The sequence below is a fragment of the Rhinatrema bivittatum genome, chromosome 5, assembly GCF_901001135.1.
Source record: "Rhinatrema bivittatum chromosome 5, aRhiBiv1.1, whole genome shotgun sequence".
NCBI lineage: Eukaryota > Metazoa > Chordata > Amphibia > Gymnophiona > Rhinatrematidae > Rhinatrema > Rhinatrema bivittatum.
In genome coordinates, this window is record NC_042619.1 from 302141210 (window position 1) to 302156221 (window position 15012).

A 15012-nucleotide genomic window follows, 5' to 3' on the forward strand; every position below is an offset into this window, starting at 1 on the left:
ACTTGGTATACCAAACAGCAAAGAGACTCAGACTTCGCCCGAATTAAACAGTCGTCCAGATACGGGTGGACTAAAAGACCCTCCTTCCGGAGCTATGCCGCCACCACAATCATAACCTTGGTAAAGGTCGTGGGAGCCGTGGCAAGTCCGAATGGTAGCGCTCAAAACTGAAAATACCGTCCCAGGATACAGAACCTTAGGAACTTCTGCTGATCGGGCCGGATGCCAATGTGCAAGTATGCCTCGGTCAAATCCAGCGACACGAGCAACTCTTCCTTGTGTACCGAAGCAATGACTGATCTGAGGGTCTCCATGCAAAACCTCGGGTCTCGGAGATAGCGGTTGACTCTCTTGAGGTCTAGAATGGGCCAAAACGTGCCTTCCTTTTTTGGCACAATGAAGTAAATGGAGTAACGACCCTTTCGATGGTCTGCCAGAGGAACTGGAACGATGGCACAGAGATCGCGTAGGCGCTGCAACGTGTCCTGAACAATGGACCGGCCTCGCTTCATTGGGAAGATTTAACTCCAACTGACTGGGGGATCCCAGGTCTTCCAAATCAACATCCACGAAAGGACTGGGACCAAGACTGTCTGCCCGAAGGTTGTCTCGAAGGGGGACCCGATGGCCGAGAAGAGCGTAACCTCCGATTGGCCCTAAAGCGGGATTGAGAGGGAAAAGAGCCTCGAGCCCTAGGGTGATCCTCCGGCAGCTTATGGACCTTGTTCTCCCCTAAGGACTGTATCATATCTACCAAGTCCTTTCCAAAACGAAGCTTGCCCTTGAAAGGAAGAGAGCCGAGTTGCGCACTGGAAGAGAAATCCGCCGACCAGTTCCTCAACCAGAGGAGCCTATGGGCAGAAACTGCCGACACCATGGACCGAGCCGAAGTCCGCAGCAGGTCATATAAGGCATCAGTACTGTAGGCTACGAGTGGAGATGACAGACACCGACCTGCAGTTAAGAACATAAGAAATTGCCATGCTGGGCCAGACCAAGGGTCCATCAAGCCCAGCATCCTGTTTCCAACAGAGGCCAAAAACCAGGCCACAAGAACCTGGCAATTACCCACGTATGCGGCACCATCAAGCATACGGAGCCAGCAAGTGCATAGGAGTAATTTGTTTCATACTAAGATATGTCCATGCTGCGGATGGCTTTTGATTACTTACTTCTTAGCAGGTAATGGACTTCTCCAAGAACTTATCCAAACCTTTTTTAAATCCAGCTACACTAACTGCTCTAACCACATCCCCTGGCAACAAATTCCAGAGTTTAATTGTACGTTGAGTGAAAAAGAACTTTCCCCGATTAGTTTTAAGTGTGCCACATGCTAACATCATGGAGTGCCCCCTAGTCCTTCTATTATTCGAAAGAGTAAATAACAGATTCACATTTACCCGTCTTAGGCCTCATAATTTTAAACACCTCTATCATATCCCTCAGCCGTCTCTTCTCCAAGCTACGGACCCAAAAAACAGCAAGGTAGGCGATCCAGTAGAACCAAAGGAAGACAACAAAGGGGATGCCACAAAGAAGCCTTTTTCAATTCTTTATTGGTGGAGACGTAAAAAACTGCCCGACTCTGGCCGAGTTTCGCCACATAAAGTGGCTGCCTCAGGGGCCATAGAAAATACATATATAAAACCATTAAATCATAAATACATAAAAAATCATAAAATTATTCAAAACAATTGATTTGAAATAAATAATAAAATTAGAAATACGAAAACATGAAATCAATCACATAAATATGACACTTATAAATACATAAAAACAGAATAAAAGTGACAAAACGATTGAAATAAGCATGTAAACAACATCAATCTGAAAATTGGAAAATATCTGCAAAATGAGGGCAGTAAATTTCTATATATATAAAAACCATAAATCAAAAGCTAATAAATAATTCAACATATGTTTAAAAAGATCCACAACACATGTCTATCTGAAGATAATCTAAAGCTCAAGTCTAAAAATTTTTTTTTGAAACAATTAAATTATAAACCGGCTCTTATTTATTAGAAGTGCTTTTGAAATATTAAGATTTATAAGTATGAATATAACATACCTCAATAAGCGTCAGACATGCTTAAATTGCTATCGATTCCGTTCATAAACGGATCTTTTTAAACATATGTTGAATTATTTATTAGCTTTTGATTTATGTTTTTTATATATATAGAAATTTACTGCCCTCATTTTGCAGATAACTATTTTTCTCATTTTATCAAAGTTTCCCTTTTGAAAGTTTAGTACTAGAGTTGTGGAATTGCTAACTATCCCCCCTTGTCATTAATTCAAATTTGATCATATTATGATCACTATTGCCAAGCAGCCACACCACCATTACCTCTCAGCAAATCCTGAGCTCCGCTGAGAATTAGATCTAAAATTGTTCCCTCTCTCGTCAGTTCCTGAACCAATTGCTCCATAAAACTGTCATTTATTCCATCCAGGAACTTTATCTTTCTAGCATGTCCTGATGTTACATTTACCCAGTCAACATTGGGATAATTGAAATCTCAAAATCCCAGCGTGCAAGAAACAGGTAACCAAGTCCATCAACAAGCTTATAGTCAAGTTTTTATTAAGATGATGTTTTTAAACAGCACTCATTCCTGGCAACTCCATAAATCTTCAAACATGCAAGTAAACAGTCCCCCGACACGGTCCGTGTTTCGCGGTAGCTGCATCGGGAGGGACCCACGATTAATGTTATCTTATATATTCATCATGGAGCTCCCGATGCAGCTACCGCGAAACACGGACCGTGTCGGGGGACTGTTTACTTGCATGTTTGAAGATTTATGGAGTTGCCAGGAATGAGTGCTGTTTAAAAACATCATCTTAATAAAAAATTGACTATAAGCTTGTTGATGGACTTGGTTACCTGTTTCTTGCACGCTGGGATTTTGTGATTTGATTGATGTGCAAGACGTTTCTGCTTCATATTTTCTGCTTGGTTGATAATTGAAATCTCCCATTATTACTACACTACCAATTTGGTTAGCTTCTCTAATTTCTCTTAAAATTTCACTGTCTGTCTCACTATCTTGGCCAGGTGGATGGTAGTATACTCCTATCACTATAGTCTTGATTTCTACCCATAAAGATTTGATTGTGCATTTAGTCTCATGCAGGATCTTTATCCTGTTGGATCTATGCCATCCCGGACATAAAGTACCACCCCACCTCCCAGATGCTCCTCTCTTGTCACTGCGATATAATTTGTAGCCCTGTATAGCCACAAAAAACAAACTTTGAAATGTTTGTATGCTAATGCCAGAAGTCTAAGAAGTAAGATGGGAGAATTAGAATGTATAGCGGTGAATGATGACATACACTTAATTGGCATCTCAGAGACATGTGACCAATTACACAACCATAAAAGCCTAGTGGCTGCTACCGCAGAAACCATGCTCCTGGCTGGGTACGAACCAAGTCATAGAGTGCATACACCACATAAGCCACTCCAGCTTTCAGCTGCGCAGACTGAATGGCGCTAAATGCCCCAGACGAAGCCTGCTCCTGAGCCTTCTGAACCCAACACAAACAGGCCCTCTGCATCATGCTACCATAGATCGCTGCCCTCAGGCAGAGACTTTAAACATCCACTTCAACTGGATCTCCAATTTGCAGTCCTGAATGTCCTTCAGAGCGGCAGCCTCCACCACTGGGATTGTCTTCTTAGTCACAGCAGACACAGCCGCATCCACCTCTGGGACCTGAAGAAAATCCAGAATCTCTTCATTCAACGAATACAGCTTCACCATCGTCTGATTGACCTTCAAGCCCGCTACTAGGAAGTCCCACTCCCGGTTTACCAGCTTACAGATCTTCTTAGGTTGTGGGAAAGTGCTAGGGGGCCCATGCAAGCCATCCAGAACCGGGTTCACCCCTTCATTATCCGATTCATCCAGGGCTAACTTCACCTCTAGTTCCTACAGAACCTCGGGAATGAGGGGGTTGCAACTCCTCCTTCTTGAATAGACTAACTACTCCGGGTTCATCCCTCTCCATCACGGGGTACTCATCCGGATCCAGTTCATTCACATTCCCATCAGGATCGGTATTTGATCAGGTCCCATTAGGTCAGCAGCCACATCAGGGTCCACTTGCAGAAGGTCTGCAGGATCCTCCTGCATATCATCGGAGTCCCCCCCAATTCCCAGGGACCTTCTTGACCCCCACATGGCCGAGACCCAGCTGCTGCAGAAGATCTCCCAAGCCAGCAGAAGATCCCACCTTCTGCTTCTTGGCCAAGTGACCAGGAACCTTCTCACGGGCCGCTTCCGCCCCTGCTCCCTTACTTACCAGAAAGGCCTTATGCATGAGTACAAACTCCGGGGAAAAATACTCCGGATCCACAGCACCATAAACCAACAAGCTACCTTCATACTCCCCTCCTCCAGCCTGATCCTACGCAAGGGGAGAGCAGAGGAGGGGAAATCGCTGGCCTCCCTAGGGCCTACGCCCCTCAGATGATCCAGCTGGTGCAATTGGTCCCCCCAGGACCCCAGCCAAAGCCCTCAATGAGCTCCAGGCCCTCCAGTCTCCCAAAGCACCAGAGGAAGTTCCCTCCCCTCCTACAACACAGCCAATGCAAAGGGAGTGGGAATTGAGGCAGGCTGACCAAAGGCCACAAGCCTTGCAGGCCGCTAGGCCCTTTTTGGCGCCATTTCCACGTCCCCGCCAAAAGAAAAACTCCTGAAGGAAGAATGACAGTGGTGCACCACCACACACACATGCCACACCCCTCATACACTGCGGCAAATGGCGCACAGAAAACCAGCCCCCACCGGCAGAGAAATTAGACACGGGCTTACCCTCCATACCTGCACCCGGCGCCAACAGCTCCCGCTGCTGAAAGCGCCCTGCCATTGGACCGCCTGTAAACCGAACCTGCTGGTTTCCTGCTTCTAATCATTTAGTGTTTCTTTTTTTCCCCCCCTCAAAACACCTTAATTCAACAAGTCCCGACCGACGTTACTGATCAGCCTTGATTCCCGGCCCCCCAGCTCCACCTGAGGGATGGCCCACAAAGGTGCCTACACCTCAGGGAGCAATGAGTTGAATCAAAAATCTTCTCTTGTTTCTTTGGGGTTTGTTTTTTTTAATACTAAACCTAGTCAGACTACAGGTTTGCACCTCTACCATCTGTTGGTGAAAGACAAATACTGAGGGACTGCAGGTGGCACTTTTGATTATGTAACAGTGCCTCAAAGTTTTGTTCTGTGCCTCCATCTGCTGGTGGGGATGCATAACCCACTTACCTGGACTGATCGGGTATGAACAGGAAAGATGATTTTCATTCAGCAGCCCCACACTTCCATAAAGCATCTGATATTTGCTTACTCCTGATTCCACTAAGTTCCAGTTATGCTCCACTTTGGTTTCACAAAGCACATCAGAATATAGATCTAAAAATTAAAGGAGGCAGGGGTGGAACACAAAGCAAATAGGTTTGGGAAGCCCTGCATTAGATAATAGGCTGTCCTGAGGACCCCACAGCCAGTCATTTTTTAGGATATCTTCAATGAATATGGATAAGAGAAGTTTGCATATATTGAGTCTCCATGATATGCAAATTCATCTCAAGCATATTCATTATGGATATCCTGAAAATCTGACTGGATGTGGGGTCTCCAGGACAGATTTGAGAAGCCCTAGACTAATGCTTTGAACTGTAAATTAGAAACTCAAGTGATTCCTGGATTAAGTTATTTGGGTGCAATCACGGCCCCTATACAAAGGAAAGCCAGCTTTTGCTCTAATGATGATACTGTTGGTCATACAAGGACTTAATTACTGTATTGTAGTTCTGAGGAGCATGAGCTTGTTCTTCAAACCAGATATAGTTGCAATAATATTCAACCTGCACCTAAAGTTGAATACTGGAGCTAGAAAATGTGTCCAAGGTCATGCATTATAGCATCTTGTTACTCCCTGCAAAGTGTTGTGCTTTTCAAGTTAATTAGTTTCTGGTGCAAGGAACCCACTATTCCAACAACAACAGAAGCCAAGTTTCAAACTTTTCCTGCGAGTTAACGGCTGTTTACCGGCAAGAAAAACCTCAATGAAGATAGCACTTGAGTGAAAATTACCTTGTTCAGAGGATGGGCAATTTTATCTATGTCAGAAGAGGGACAGGATAAGGTCAGGAAAGGGAAAATCATTTGTGGGTATATTCAAGGAAAGTACAAATGTGAGTGCTCAATGTGAAACCACAATATTTTCACGGGAAACCAATGCCTGGCATTTCTGCAAATTCGGAGGCGCATACATATTTAGTAATTAAAAAAAAATGAAGGCATTGGCGCACAGGAGAGCAATGGGAATTAGTGTGTTCTGGAACTCTTGATGATGAAGCGAACGCTTTTCTGTACCTAATGGGCTGCTGGCCCTGCGTCTCAAGGGAACTGAAGCTCGAGCCTTTTACTGTGGCTCTATGAACTCAGAGTCACTGAAGCATAGGTGTAGTTTAAGCAAACCCCTCTCCCAAAAAACAATAAGCAGGCAACCTATAGCTGTGCACTGAAGCTGGCTTTATAAAGTCACTGAATCTCTCAAAGCATGGGCATTTTCAGGCTGGTTTTACTTGTTGAATCTTCTTTAAGTAAGCAGGTTCATGGTGGAATTCAATAACTTAGTTTAACCCACCCTCGACCAGCAGCACGATTCACAGCGTCGCTTAAAAAAAAATACTATCTGCAAGAAAGATAGTTAAATATTTCTTACCACCCTCAAGTTATTTATCTAAGCCCAGCATAGTTTCAGAAAACACAGCTCAAAGGCTCGCCACGGCCAGAAAAGGCTACACTACCCCGTACGTGAGCTAAGACTGTGGACAGCCCTAGGCTACAGCGCAGGTGCAGCGTTACCAGCAAACCGGAAGCGGCCGTTGGATTGACGGGAGGGCTGGGGGCGGGACGTGCTCTCGCCTTCCGGCACGCTGGGATGTTTCCGTCTTGGCGCGCCTGCGCGCAGACGTCCCTCTCTCCACAGTGCGGGAGAGCTGAATGTGAAAACGAAGAGGAGAAGAGCTGCGGCTCTTTGTCGGCCAGAGCGCGGCGAAAATTCGCTGCAGAAAAAAAAGCCCCGTCTATAAATTTAGAAAGCAGTGCAATCTGGTGGGAAAACCGCCTATCTGTCAAGATTGCCTAATTTTGTATAATGTCATTATGCCACATCTCCTTCAACATGGTTTTATGTTAAATGCTCTTGACTAATATCATTTGACTAGCAGGACCATTAATTAAACTCAGAAGGTAGGGCAGAATACATCATACTTTTCTCTATCAAATGTATTTCCTTGGTCCCATATGATGTATTGTAATCATCTGCTAAACCAGTTAGATCGTTTATATTTGGAGATATAACATTATTTTGCAGTCTTCCATGACATTTAGTGTTTACACTGATAACATGGTTCTTTTCTTTCTGCAGGCTGTTTGTGTCACTTCTTGTGCAAAGGGTATCGGTCATGTTCTCAGACCGGGCTGCCCAGAAGGCAAAAAGCCTGCTGGCACCCCCTTCCGAGGACTCGCCGACCTTCGACAGGGTGCCAGTTTCCAGCTACGTCAACAGCTCAGATGATTTCAGGTTGGGGGAGCGTAGTTTCACTCGACAGTATGCCCACATTTACGCCACCCGACTCCTCCAGATGAGACCCAAGTTGGAGAAAAGAGCACGACTGAAATGGGGTAAGTGGAGTGGTTGGGTTGCGATTAAGTAGTGGTAGGAGCATGGCTGGATTTACGATTTTGGTGTCCATAGGCAGAGTTGGAGAGTCAGGTGGGAAACCTTGGAGATCAGAAAATGGAGGAAGGCCTATCCCCCACTCCATCCCTTGAGTGCCATAGCTGTGCCCCTTTGAAGCAGATGTCAGCAGCAGGCTTTTCCCAAGTACAGTTGCTCTCCTCTTTGGCCTGGGTATGTTGTTCCTTCAATTTGGCACTCTAGGCAATTGCCTATGCTTAAATTGTGGTCTGAGTAGTAGTCAGCAAGAACCAGGGCTTCATTCCTCTTCATCCTGCCAGACCAGACTTCACAGTGGGTTTTGTCCCCCTACCAGCAGATGGAGCACAGGGCAAACGGCAGATTGTTCGTCAGACTCTTGAACGCCTACTGTCTCTCGGAGCAGTGAAGCCGGTCCCTCCGGAACACTGGAGGATGGGGAGGTACTCCATCTACTTTGTAGTCCCAAAGAAGGAGGGATCCTTCCAACCAATTTTGGACCTCAAAAAGGTAAACAAGTCTCTTAAGGTGCCGCTTTTTCGTATGGAAACTCTGTGCTCTGTCATCGAGGCGGTCCGCAAGGGTGAGTTTTTGGCTTCTCTGGATCTGATGGAAGCATACCTGCATATTCCCATTTGCGAAGATCAGCAAAAGTTTCTTCGCTTCATGGTCCTAGGAATGCATTACCAATTCTGCACACTGCCGTTTGGTCTTGCTTCCGTCCCCCGTACATTCACCAAGGACATGGTAGTTGTAGCAGCGGCCCCACGGAGACAAGGCCTTCTCATTCATCCATACCTGGACAATTGGCTCATCAGAGCAAAGTCAAGGGATTGCTGTGTGGAAGCTATCCACAAGGTGGCCAGTCTCTTGGAATCGCTTGGCTGGGTGATCAATCAGGCCAAGAGCAACTTTGTCCCTTCTCAAGACTATGGATTTTCTGGGAGCCCGGTTCGATACCACTGTCGGGAAAGTTTTTCTCCCGCTGGACCGAATGAACAAATTGATGGAGCAAGTTTGTCACTTGTTGTCGCTCCCACTGCCCAAGGCCTGGGACTACTTTCAAGTCCTGGGCCAGGTAACCATGGTACGCAAACTAACAGGCCGATACAGCTAGCTTTACCCCTTATTCAGTAAGGAGTAATAGCGCGTTCAAAACGTGCGTCCAACCCCCCCTGAACCTAATAGCGCCCGCAACATGCAGATGCATATTGATGGCCCTATTAGGTATTTCTGCGCGATACAGAAAGTAAAATGTGCAGCCAAGCCGCACTTTCAGAGGTCCCGAAAGTTAAAAAAAAAGTAAAAAAAAAATTGACATAGGCTCACGGGTCGAAAACCGCTCAATTTTGCCGGCATCTGGTTTCCGAACCCGTGGCTGTCAGCGGGCTCGAGAACCGACGCCGGCAAAATTGAGCGTCGGCTGTCAAACCCGCTGACAGCCGCCGCTCCTGTCAAAAAAGAGGCTGCTAAGGACGCACTAGTGTCCCTAGCGCCTCTTTTTACCGCCGGGCCTATTTTAAATAAATTAAAATACTGTATTGCGCACACAGGAGAGTGGGCGCTCGCCCGCTCTCCTGCGGTTTTACTATATCGGCCCGTTGGTCAGGCTGCAGAGGAAAGTAAGAGGTCTACTTTGTTAGTGCCCAGTGATATTGGAGAACTCCATTTCACTTTGTCTTATGACCTGACTCTTGATTGGGTGAGACTATGTAAGTGAGATTACTTGGGAATAGTGATATCGACATTGCTTTAAGATGAGGAAAGTACATCTCCGGCTTATGTCAGGGTGTGGAGGATTTTTGAGGCTTGGTGTTGGGAGAAAGGTTTTCTCCATTCACTCTTGGCATTTCTGTAAAATGGGCTGGACTTGGATTTAGCCCTGAAGTCGCTGAGGGTGCATGCAGTGGCCCTATCTTGCTATCTGAGCTAGGTTAGAGGGATCTGAGTAATGTCACAACCTGAAGTGGTTCTCCAGTGCAGTGAAATACATTTGCTTCTCAGTCCATTCATTAATCCCAATTGGAATTTTAATTTAGTGCTGAAAGCCCTGTCTGCAACTTCCTTTGAGCCCCTGTTCTTGGTTGCCATCTGTTCAATTAGAAGAACTTCAGAGCTACAAACATTGTTTTGCTGGGAGCCCTATCTAGTGTTCTCAAGAGAGGAGGTCATGATTCATCCAATACCATGCTTCTTGTCTAAGGTGATATCAGATTTCCATTTGAGCCAGACTGTTTATCTTCCTTTGTTCAAGTCAGATAGTGTGGGAGAGAGGAAGGATTTGCATTTCTCAGATGTACGTAGGATCCTGCTACTTTACTTGAAGGTCACAAATTTATTCCGAAAGTTATAGACTTTTTATTCTATTCAATGGTCACCAAAAAGGAGAAGCAACATGTAAGGCATCTATCGCTTAGTGAATTAAGGAGACAATCACATCAACCTATATAGTGAAAGAGAGACAAGTTCCAGACGGTTCAAGGGTGCATTCTATTAGCATGCAAGCTGTGTTTTAGGTTGAGTGCAGGTTAGTTGCTCTGGAGAACATTTACAAGGTAGTAGCTTGGGTCCAGCATTGGACTGGCCTATCGGGGGAGCAAGCATCCCCCAGTGGGCTTGTCGTACTGGTCATGTGGTCTTTTTCTCAGCTTTTGCTGAGAGGGGCAGCTGTGGAAGAAGGTCTGGTGGGGCCATGACAGAGCGCAATCCGCCACAGCTTGACGAAGGTCTCGGTGGGGCATGACAGAGCACAACCCACCGCTGCCTGCAGAAAGGCCTATAGGGCTGGAAGAAAGATGCATCTGGCGGTTGCAGGGCCACCAGAAGCATTGACCTCTTCCCACTTCCTCTCCAGCAGTAAACAAGGAGCAGCGAGGGCGTGGCCAAGGCCCAGCAGAAAGATGGAGGCCTTAAGGGTGTGTGTGTATATGTATGAGATAGAGCATCTGCATGTCTGTGTGTATGAAAAAAAGAGCCCATGTCTGCTTGCATCAGGGAGAGTGCTTGTGTGCATGAGAATCAGAGAGAGCCTGCATACGTGCATGAGAGAGAGAGCCTGCATGAGTGTTGTGAGAGAGAGAGAGAGAGAGAGAAGTCTGCATGTGTGAGCCTGAATATGTGTATGAGAGACAGAGTGCCTTCATATGTGCAAGAAAGAGCACCTGCATGTGTATATGAGAGAAAGAATGCCTATGTGTGTGAAGGGAAGAGACGAGGATAGTGGTGTGGCTCCTCAAATCCACAAAATCTCTGGGTGAGTGTCAATCAAAACATCCCTGGTGTTTTTCTTTATTTTATGGTATGGAGAGCTGGAGATTTTTTAATCTTTTATTTTAAATTTTGGGGTGTTATTTCATGTGTCTGCTGTTTTGAAATACTCTAGTGGTATTTAGAAAATATTAGAACAAATTTATGTGACTTTTTAAAATTATTAGATGTTTGTGACTTGATTTGACATATTTATTCTTTTTATTAGTATGGTTTTAATAATGTGAATGACGTTTTATGCCTCTTGATTTTATTGCCTGATGATTTGTGAGGAGTGATAATGTTTCTGTTTTTCCATTGTTGTACTGCATAATACAGTCGAGCTTGTTGAGGTTTCCAGAGCATGTATATGAGTGAGAGCATGTGAACCAGTGAGCATGTTTGTGAGCGAGATAGAATGAGTGAGCCAATGAGTATGAGCAAGAGGACTATTTAAGCTGGTGGGCCAATGCGAGAGTGTAAAAGAGAGCGAGCAAGCCAGTGAGCATGTGTGTGAGCCAGTAAGTATATGAGAGAGCACAAGTGATCCAGTCAGCATGTGTGTGAGCAAAAGTGTATATGAGACAGTGAGCATGTCTGTGAGAGAGCGTGTGAGCCAGTGAGCATGTATAAGAGAGAGCATGAGATCTAATGAGCATATGTATGAGAGAGAATATAAGGGAGTTTGTGTGAAAATGAACGTGTGTTAGAGAGAAGCGAGAGCTTGTGCATACCTCCCACCCCTGACTAATCCACGGCATTCTCAGAGTGACTGGAATCTAAAGTTCCTAGGTACGGAGAGCAGAGGATTTATTGTAGCTTAATTTTAATTAATAGGTGGTTAATGTATCTACTATTTTGAAATATTTTATTGATGTTCAGAAATTAAAAGAACAATGTTATATGTTTGTTATCATTGGATGTTGTTTTCATCAGCTGTTTTGAAATATACTTTTTATGAGTTTGGTTTTATTATTATGATTGATATTTTATATTTCTTGATGCTGTTGTTTGATGTCTAATGTAGAACGGTGATGCTTCTATTTTTCCATAGTTGCATTGCACCGCTTGTTGCGGTTTCAAGTTCAGTTTTTGTCCGCGTGTTTCTATTTATACTTTATTATCTCTTTATTTTGTATTTGGTGACAGTCTTTGTTCTGCATGTGTGACTGAGGTAGGGTATTCTAACGTGTAGTTTCTGTTTAAGGATCTATAATAGCTTGGCTTGTTCTGTTTTCCTAATAGCAGGTGTATTAATGTTTTAGGGTCTGATGTAATATTTGCAGTGTTGCCTTCTCAAGGATAGGGCTGTTATTGAGTGCTGGCAGTTAGTGCTGTTTTCATATGGGAGGTTTACGATATTGCAATTCAGTTTACTCAAAGCTTTCTAAGGGCCAAGCCCTCACACAACACCCTTTATAATAGGCCTAATTTTATTTTATTTATTTAAAAACTTTTCTATACCATCATTCAGTACATTAACCATCACAACGGTTTACATAAAGGCACCTGTAGTAATAGAAGTTAATTAGGATAGCTAAAACATTATAAATGTGCCAAAAAATACGCGGTAACAGGATTCTTTCAATATAAAACTGTTTGTTAAGTATTGATTTTGTTAGGTTGGAGTTACTATTGCAGTTCATATATAAAGAAAAAAAGAAAAACTAATCTTAAGTGTATTTAAAGGTGGGAAAGAAAAGGAAATTAAAAACTACGTGTTCGGTGCCGGGTTATGCTCTTATTTGCTAATACCATCTGGCTGCAGGTAGCTTTTCTTCAGTTTTCTGGTTGGTACCATAGCAGCGCATGTAACTAATATACATGTTGTAAGTGATAGTTTTACCTTAGAAGACTGTGTTTTGAATGTTCTTTAAATGTAAAATCTGTTACCCTTGTACCAGCCCTGGCTCCACTGGCTGCACAAGAGAAAGCAGGATTCCTATCTGGAGCTGTGCTGCTTTGGGTTAGTGGCTCTCCCTAGTCTCTGCCGGGGCTTGATTTTTTCTTTTTATGGGCCCAAGGGAAAGTATGGTTCACTTCTGTTCCCCTTTCCCTTGGAGTAAGTAAGCAGAGCCGAGCCTGGGGAACCACAAAAGCAGCACACTCTGTAGCGCACAGTTAATGGGAATACACTGGAGTGGTGGGAGAGTGGCGGAGAAATGGATGCAAGCTACAGGCACAGGAAAGGAGGGAGTGAACCAGGAGGAAGTACCTGTGCAGTGTTGGGAAGGCTTTTAGAAACCTAGAAACATAGAATGTGATGGCAGAAGAGGACCCTACGGCCCATCCAGTCTGCCCAGCAAGCTCCCATAGTTATCAGTTTCCCATACTTATCAGTTACTCAGACTGCCAAGGTCAGGGCTCTTGTTGGTTTCTGTTTGAGACCCAATTTCCCTCCCCCCTGCCATTTAATTAGAGAGCAATGTGCAATGTTGTCGTTGTATCAGAAGTGTAGTATCAGGCTTTTGGTTAAGGGTAGTAACTGCCGCATCAAGCAAGTTACCCTCATGTTCGTGTTTTCCCAGACTGTACAGTTCAATGTCTTTGTTGGTTGTTGTCTGAATCCAATTCCTCCTTTCCTCTTTTCTCCCTGCCATTGAAGCAGTGAGCAATAATGGAGTTGCATCACATTTTGAAGTCTATTTGCCAAGGGTAGTATCTGCCACACCAGCAGGATAACTCCATGCCTTACTTCATTTCCCTTCCCTCTTGCCTTTAGGGATTTACAGTGTTTATCCCATGCCCTTTTGAAATCTTGCACCATTTTTGTCTTCACCACCTCCTCCGGCAGGGCATTCCAGATGTCTACCACCCTCTCCGTGAAGAATTATTTCCTGACATTGCTTCGGAGTCGTCCTCCCGGAGTTTCATTTCGTGACCCTAGTTCTGCTGGATTCATTCCAGCAGAAATGTCTGAGGTGACTGGTCTGAGCTCTGAGAGGAGCAGTTAGGTGTAGAACCAGCAAGTGTCAGAGTGGGATTGGAAAGGGAGGAGTCTGCTGCAGAATGAGTAGGGCTGGCAGCAAGCGAGAACTTTACACTATGCTGCAGCAGTGCTGAACCGGGGGCCCTCACTGTGTGAGTACATAAGCAGCAGCACAACAGTAGTGTGTTAGATTGTACGTGTTTGTGTAACACAGAGAGTGTCACATATATACACTTTGTGTCTGAGAGAGAGTTTGTTTGTGTGGGTGTCTCTGACACAGACAAACAAGCATGCGCTCTCAGTGTGTGGGTTTATCTGTGCGTTTGTGACAAAGTGTCTGAAAAGAGTGTATGTTTCTTTGTGTGTGTTAGTGCAGTGGTCCCCAACCCTGTCCTGGGGGCCCACCAGCCAGTCGGGTTTTCAGGATATCCACAATGAATATGCATGAGAGAAAATTTGCATGTTATGGAGGCAGTGCATGCACATTTTCTCATGCATATTCATTGTGGATATCTTGAAAACCCAACTGGCTGGTGGGCCCCCAGGACAGGATTGGGGACCACTGTGTTAGTGTATATGTGCCAATAAAATTTCTGCAATCAATAAATCTCTGTGATGGACCATGTGTGTGTGTCTGATGTTGGCAGTACAGTTGAATCATTGCTTGTGCTGGCTCAAGAGCTGCTTGGTTGGTCAGACAAGGATGTATATATGTGTGTGTGTGTGTGTGTGTATATAGTAACATAGTAATGATGGCAGAAAAAGACCAAAATGGTCCATCTAGTCTGCCCAGCAAGCTTCCCAAGGTAGTAACTGCTGCTCCGTGCAGGTTACCCCCATGTGTCTCTTAAGGGTAGTAACTGCTGCTCCGTGCAGGTTTAGCATTTTTATTCATTCCCATCCTCTAGCTTTATGGGATCCACAGTGTTTATCCCGTGCCCCTTTGAAATCCTTCACAGTTTTACACTTCACCACTTCCTCCAGAAGGGCATTCCAGGCATCCACCACCCTCTCAGTGAAGAAATATTTCCTGACATTTGTTCTAAGACTTCCTCCCTGGAGTTTCAAATCGTGACCCCTAGTTCTACTAAATTGTT

The 15012-nt window shown here is 44.8% G+C and overlaps 1 protein-coding gene across 1 annotated transcript in view; it reads left to right on the forward strand.

The window, feature by feature from the left end:
* Positions 1-6970: 6970 nt before the first annotated feature.
* Positions 6971-15012, forward strand: part of POLD2 (DNA polymerase delta 2, accessory subunit) — a 69609-nt gene continuing 61567 nt past the window's right edge. Inside the window, exons 1-2 of the mRNA XM_029604202.1 lie at positions 6971-7271; positions 7450-7706. Coding sequence (XP_029460062.1) covers positions 7487-7706 — 220 coding nt within the window. The 5' untranslated portion in view covers positions 6971-7271; positions 7450-7486. The remainder of the gene's footprint in view (positions 7272-7449; positions 7707-15012) is intronic.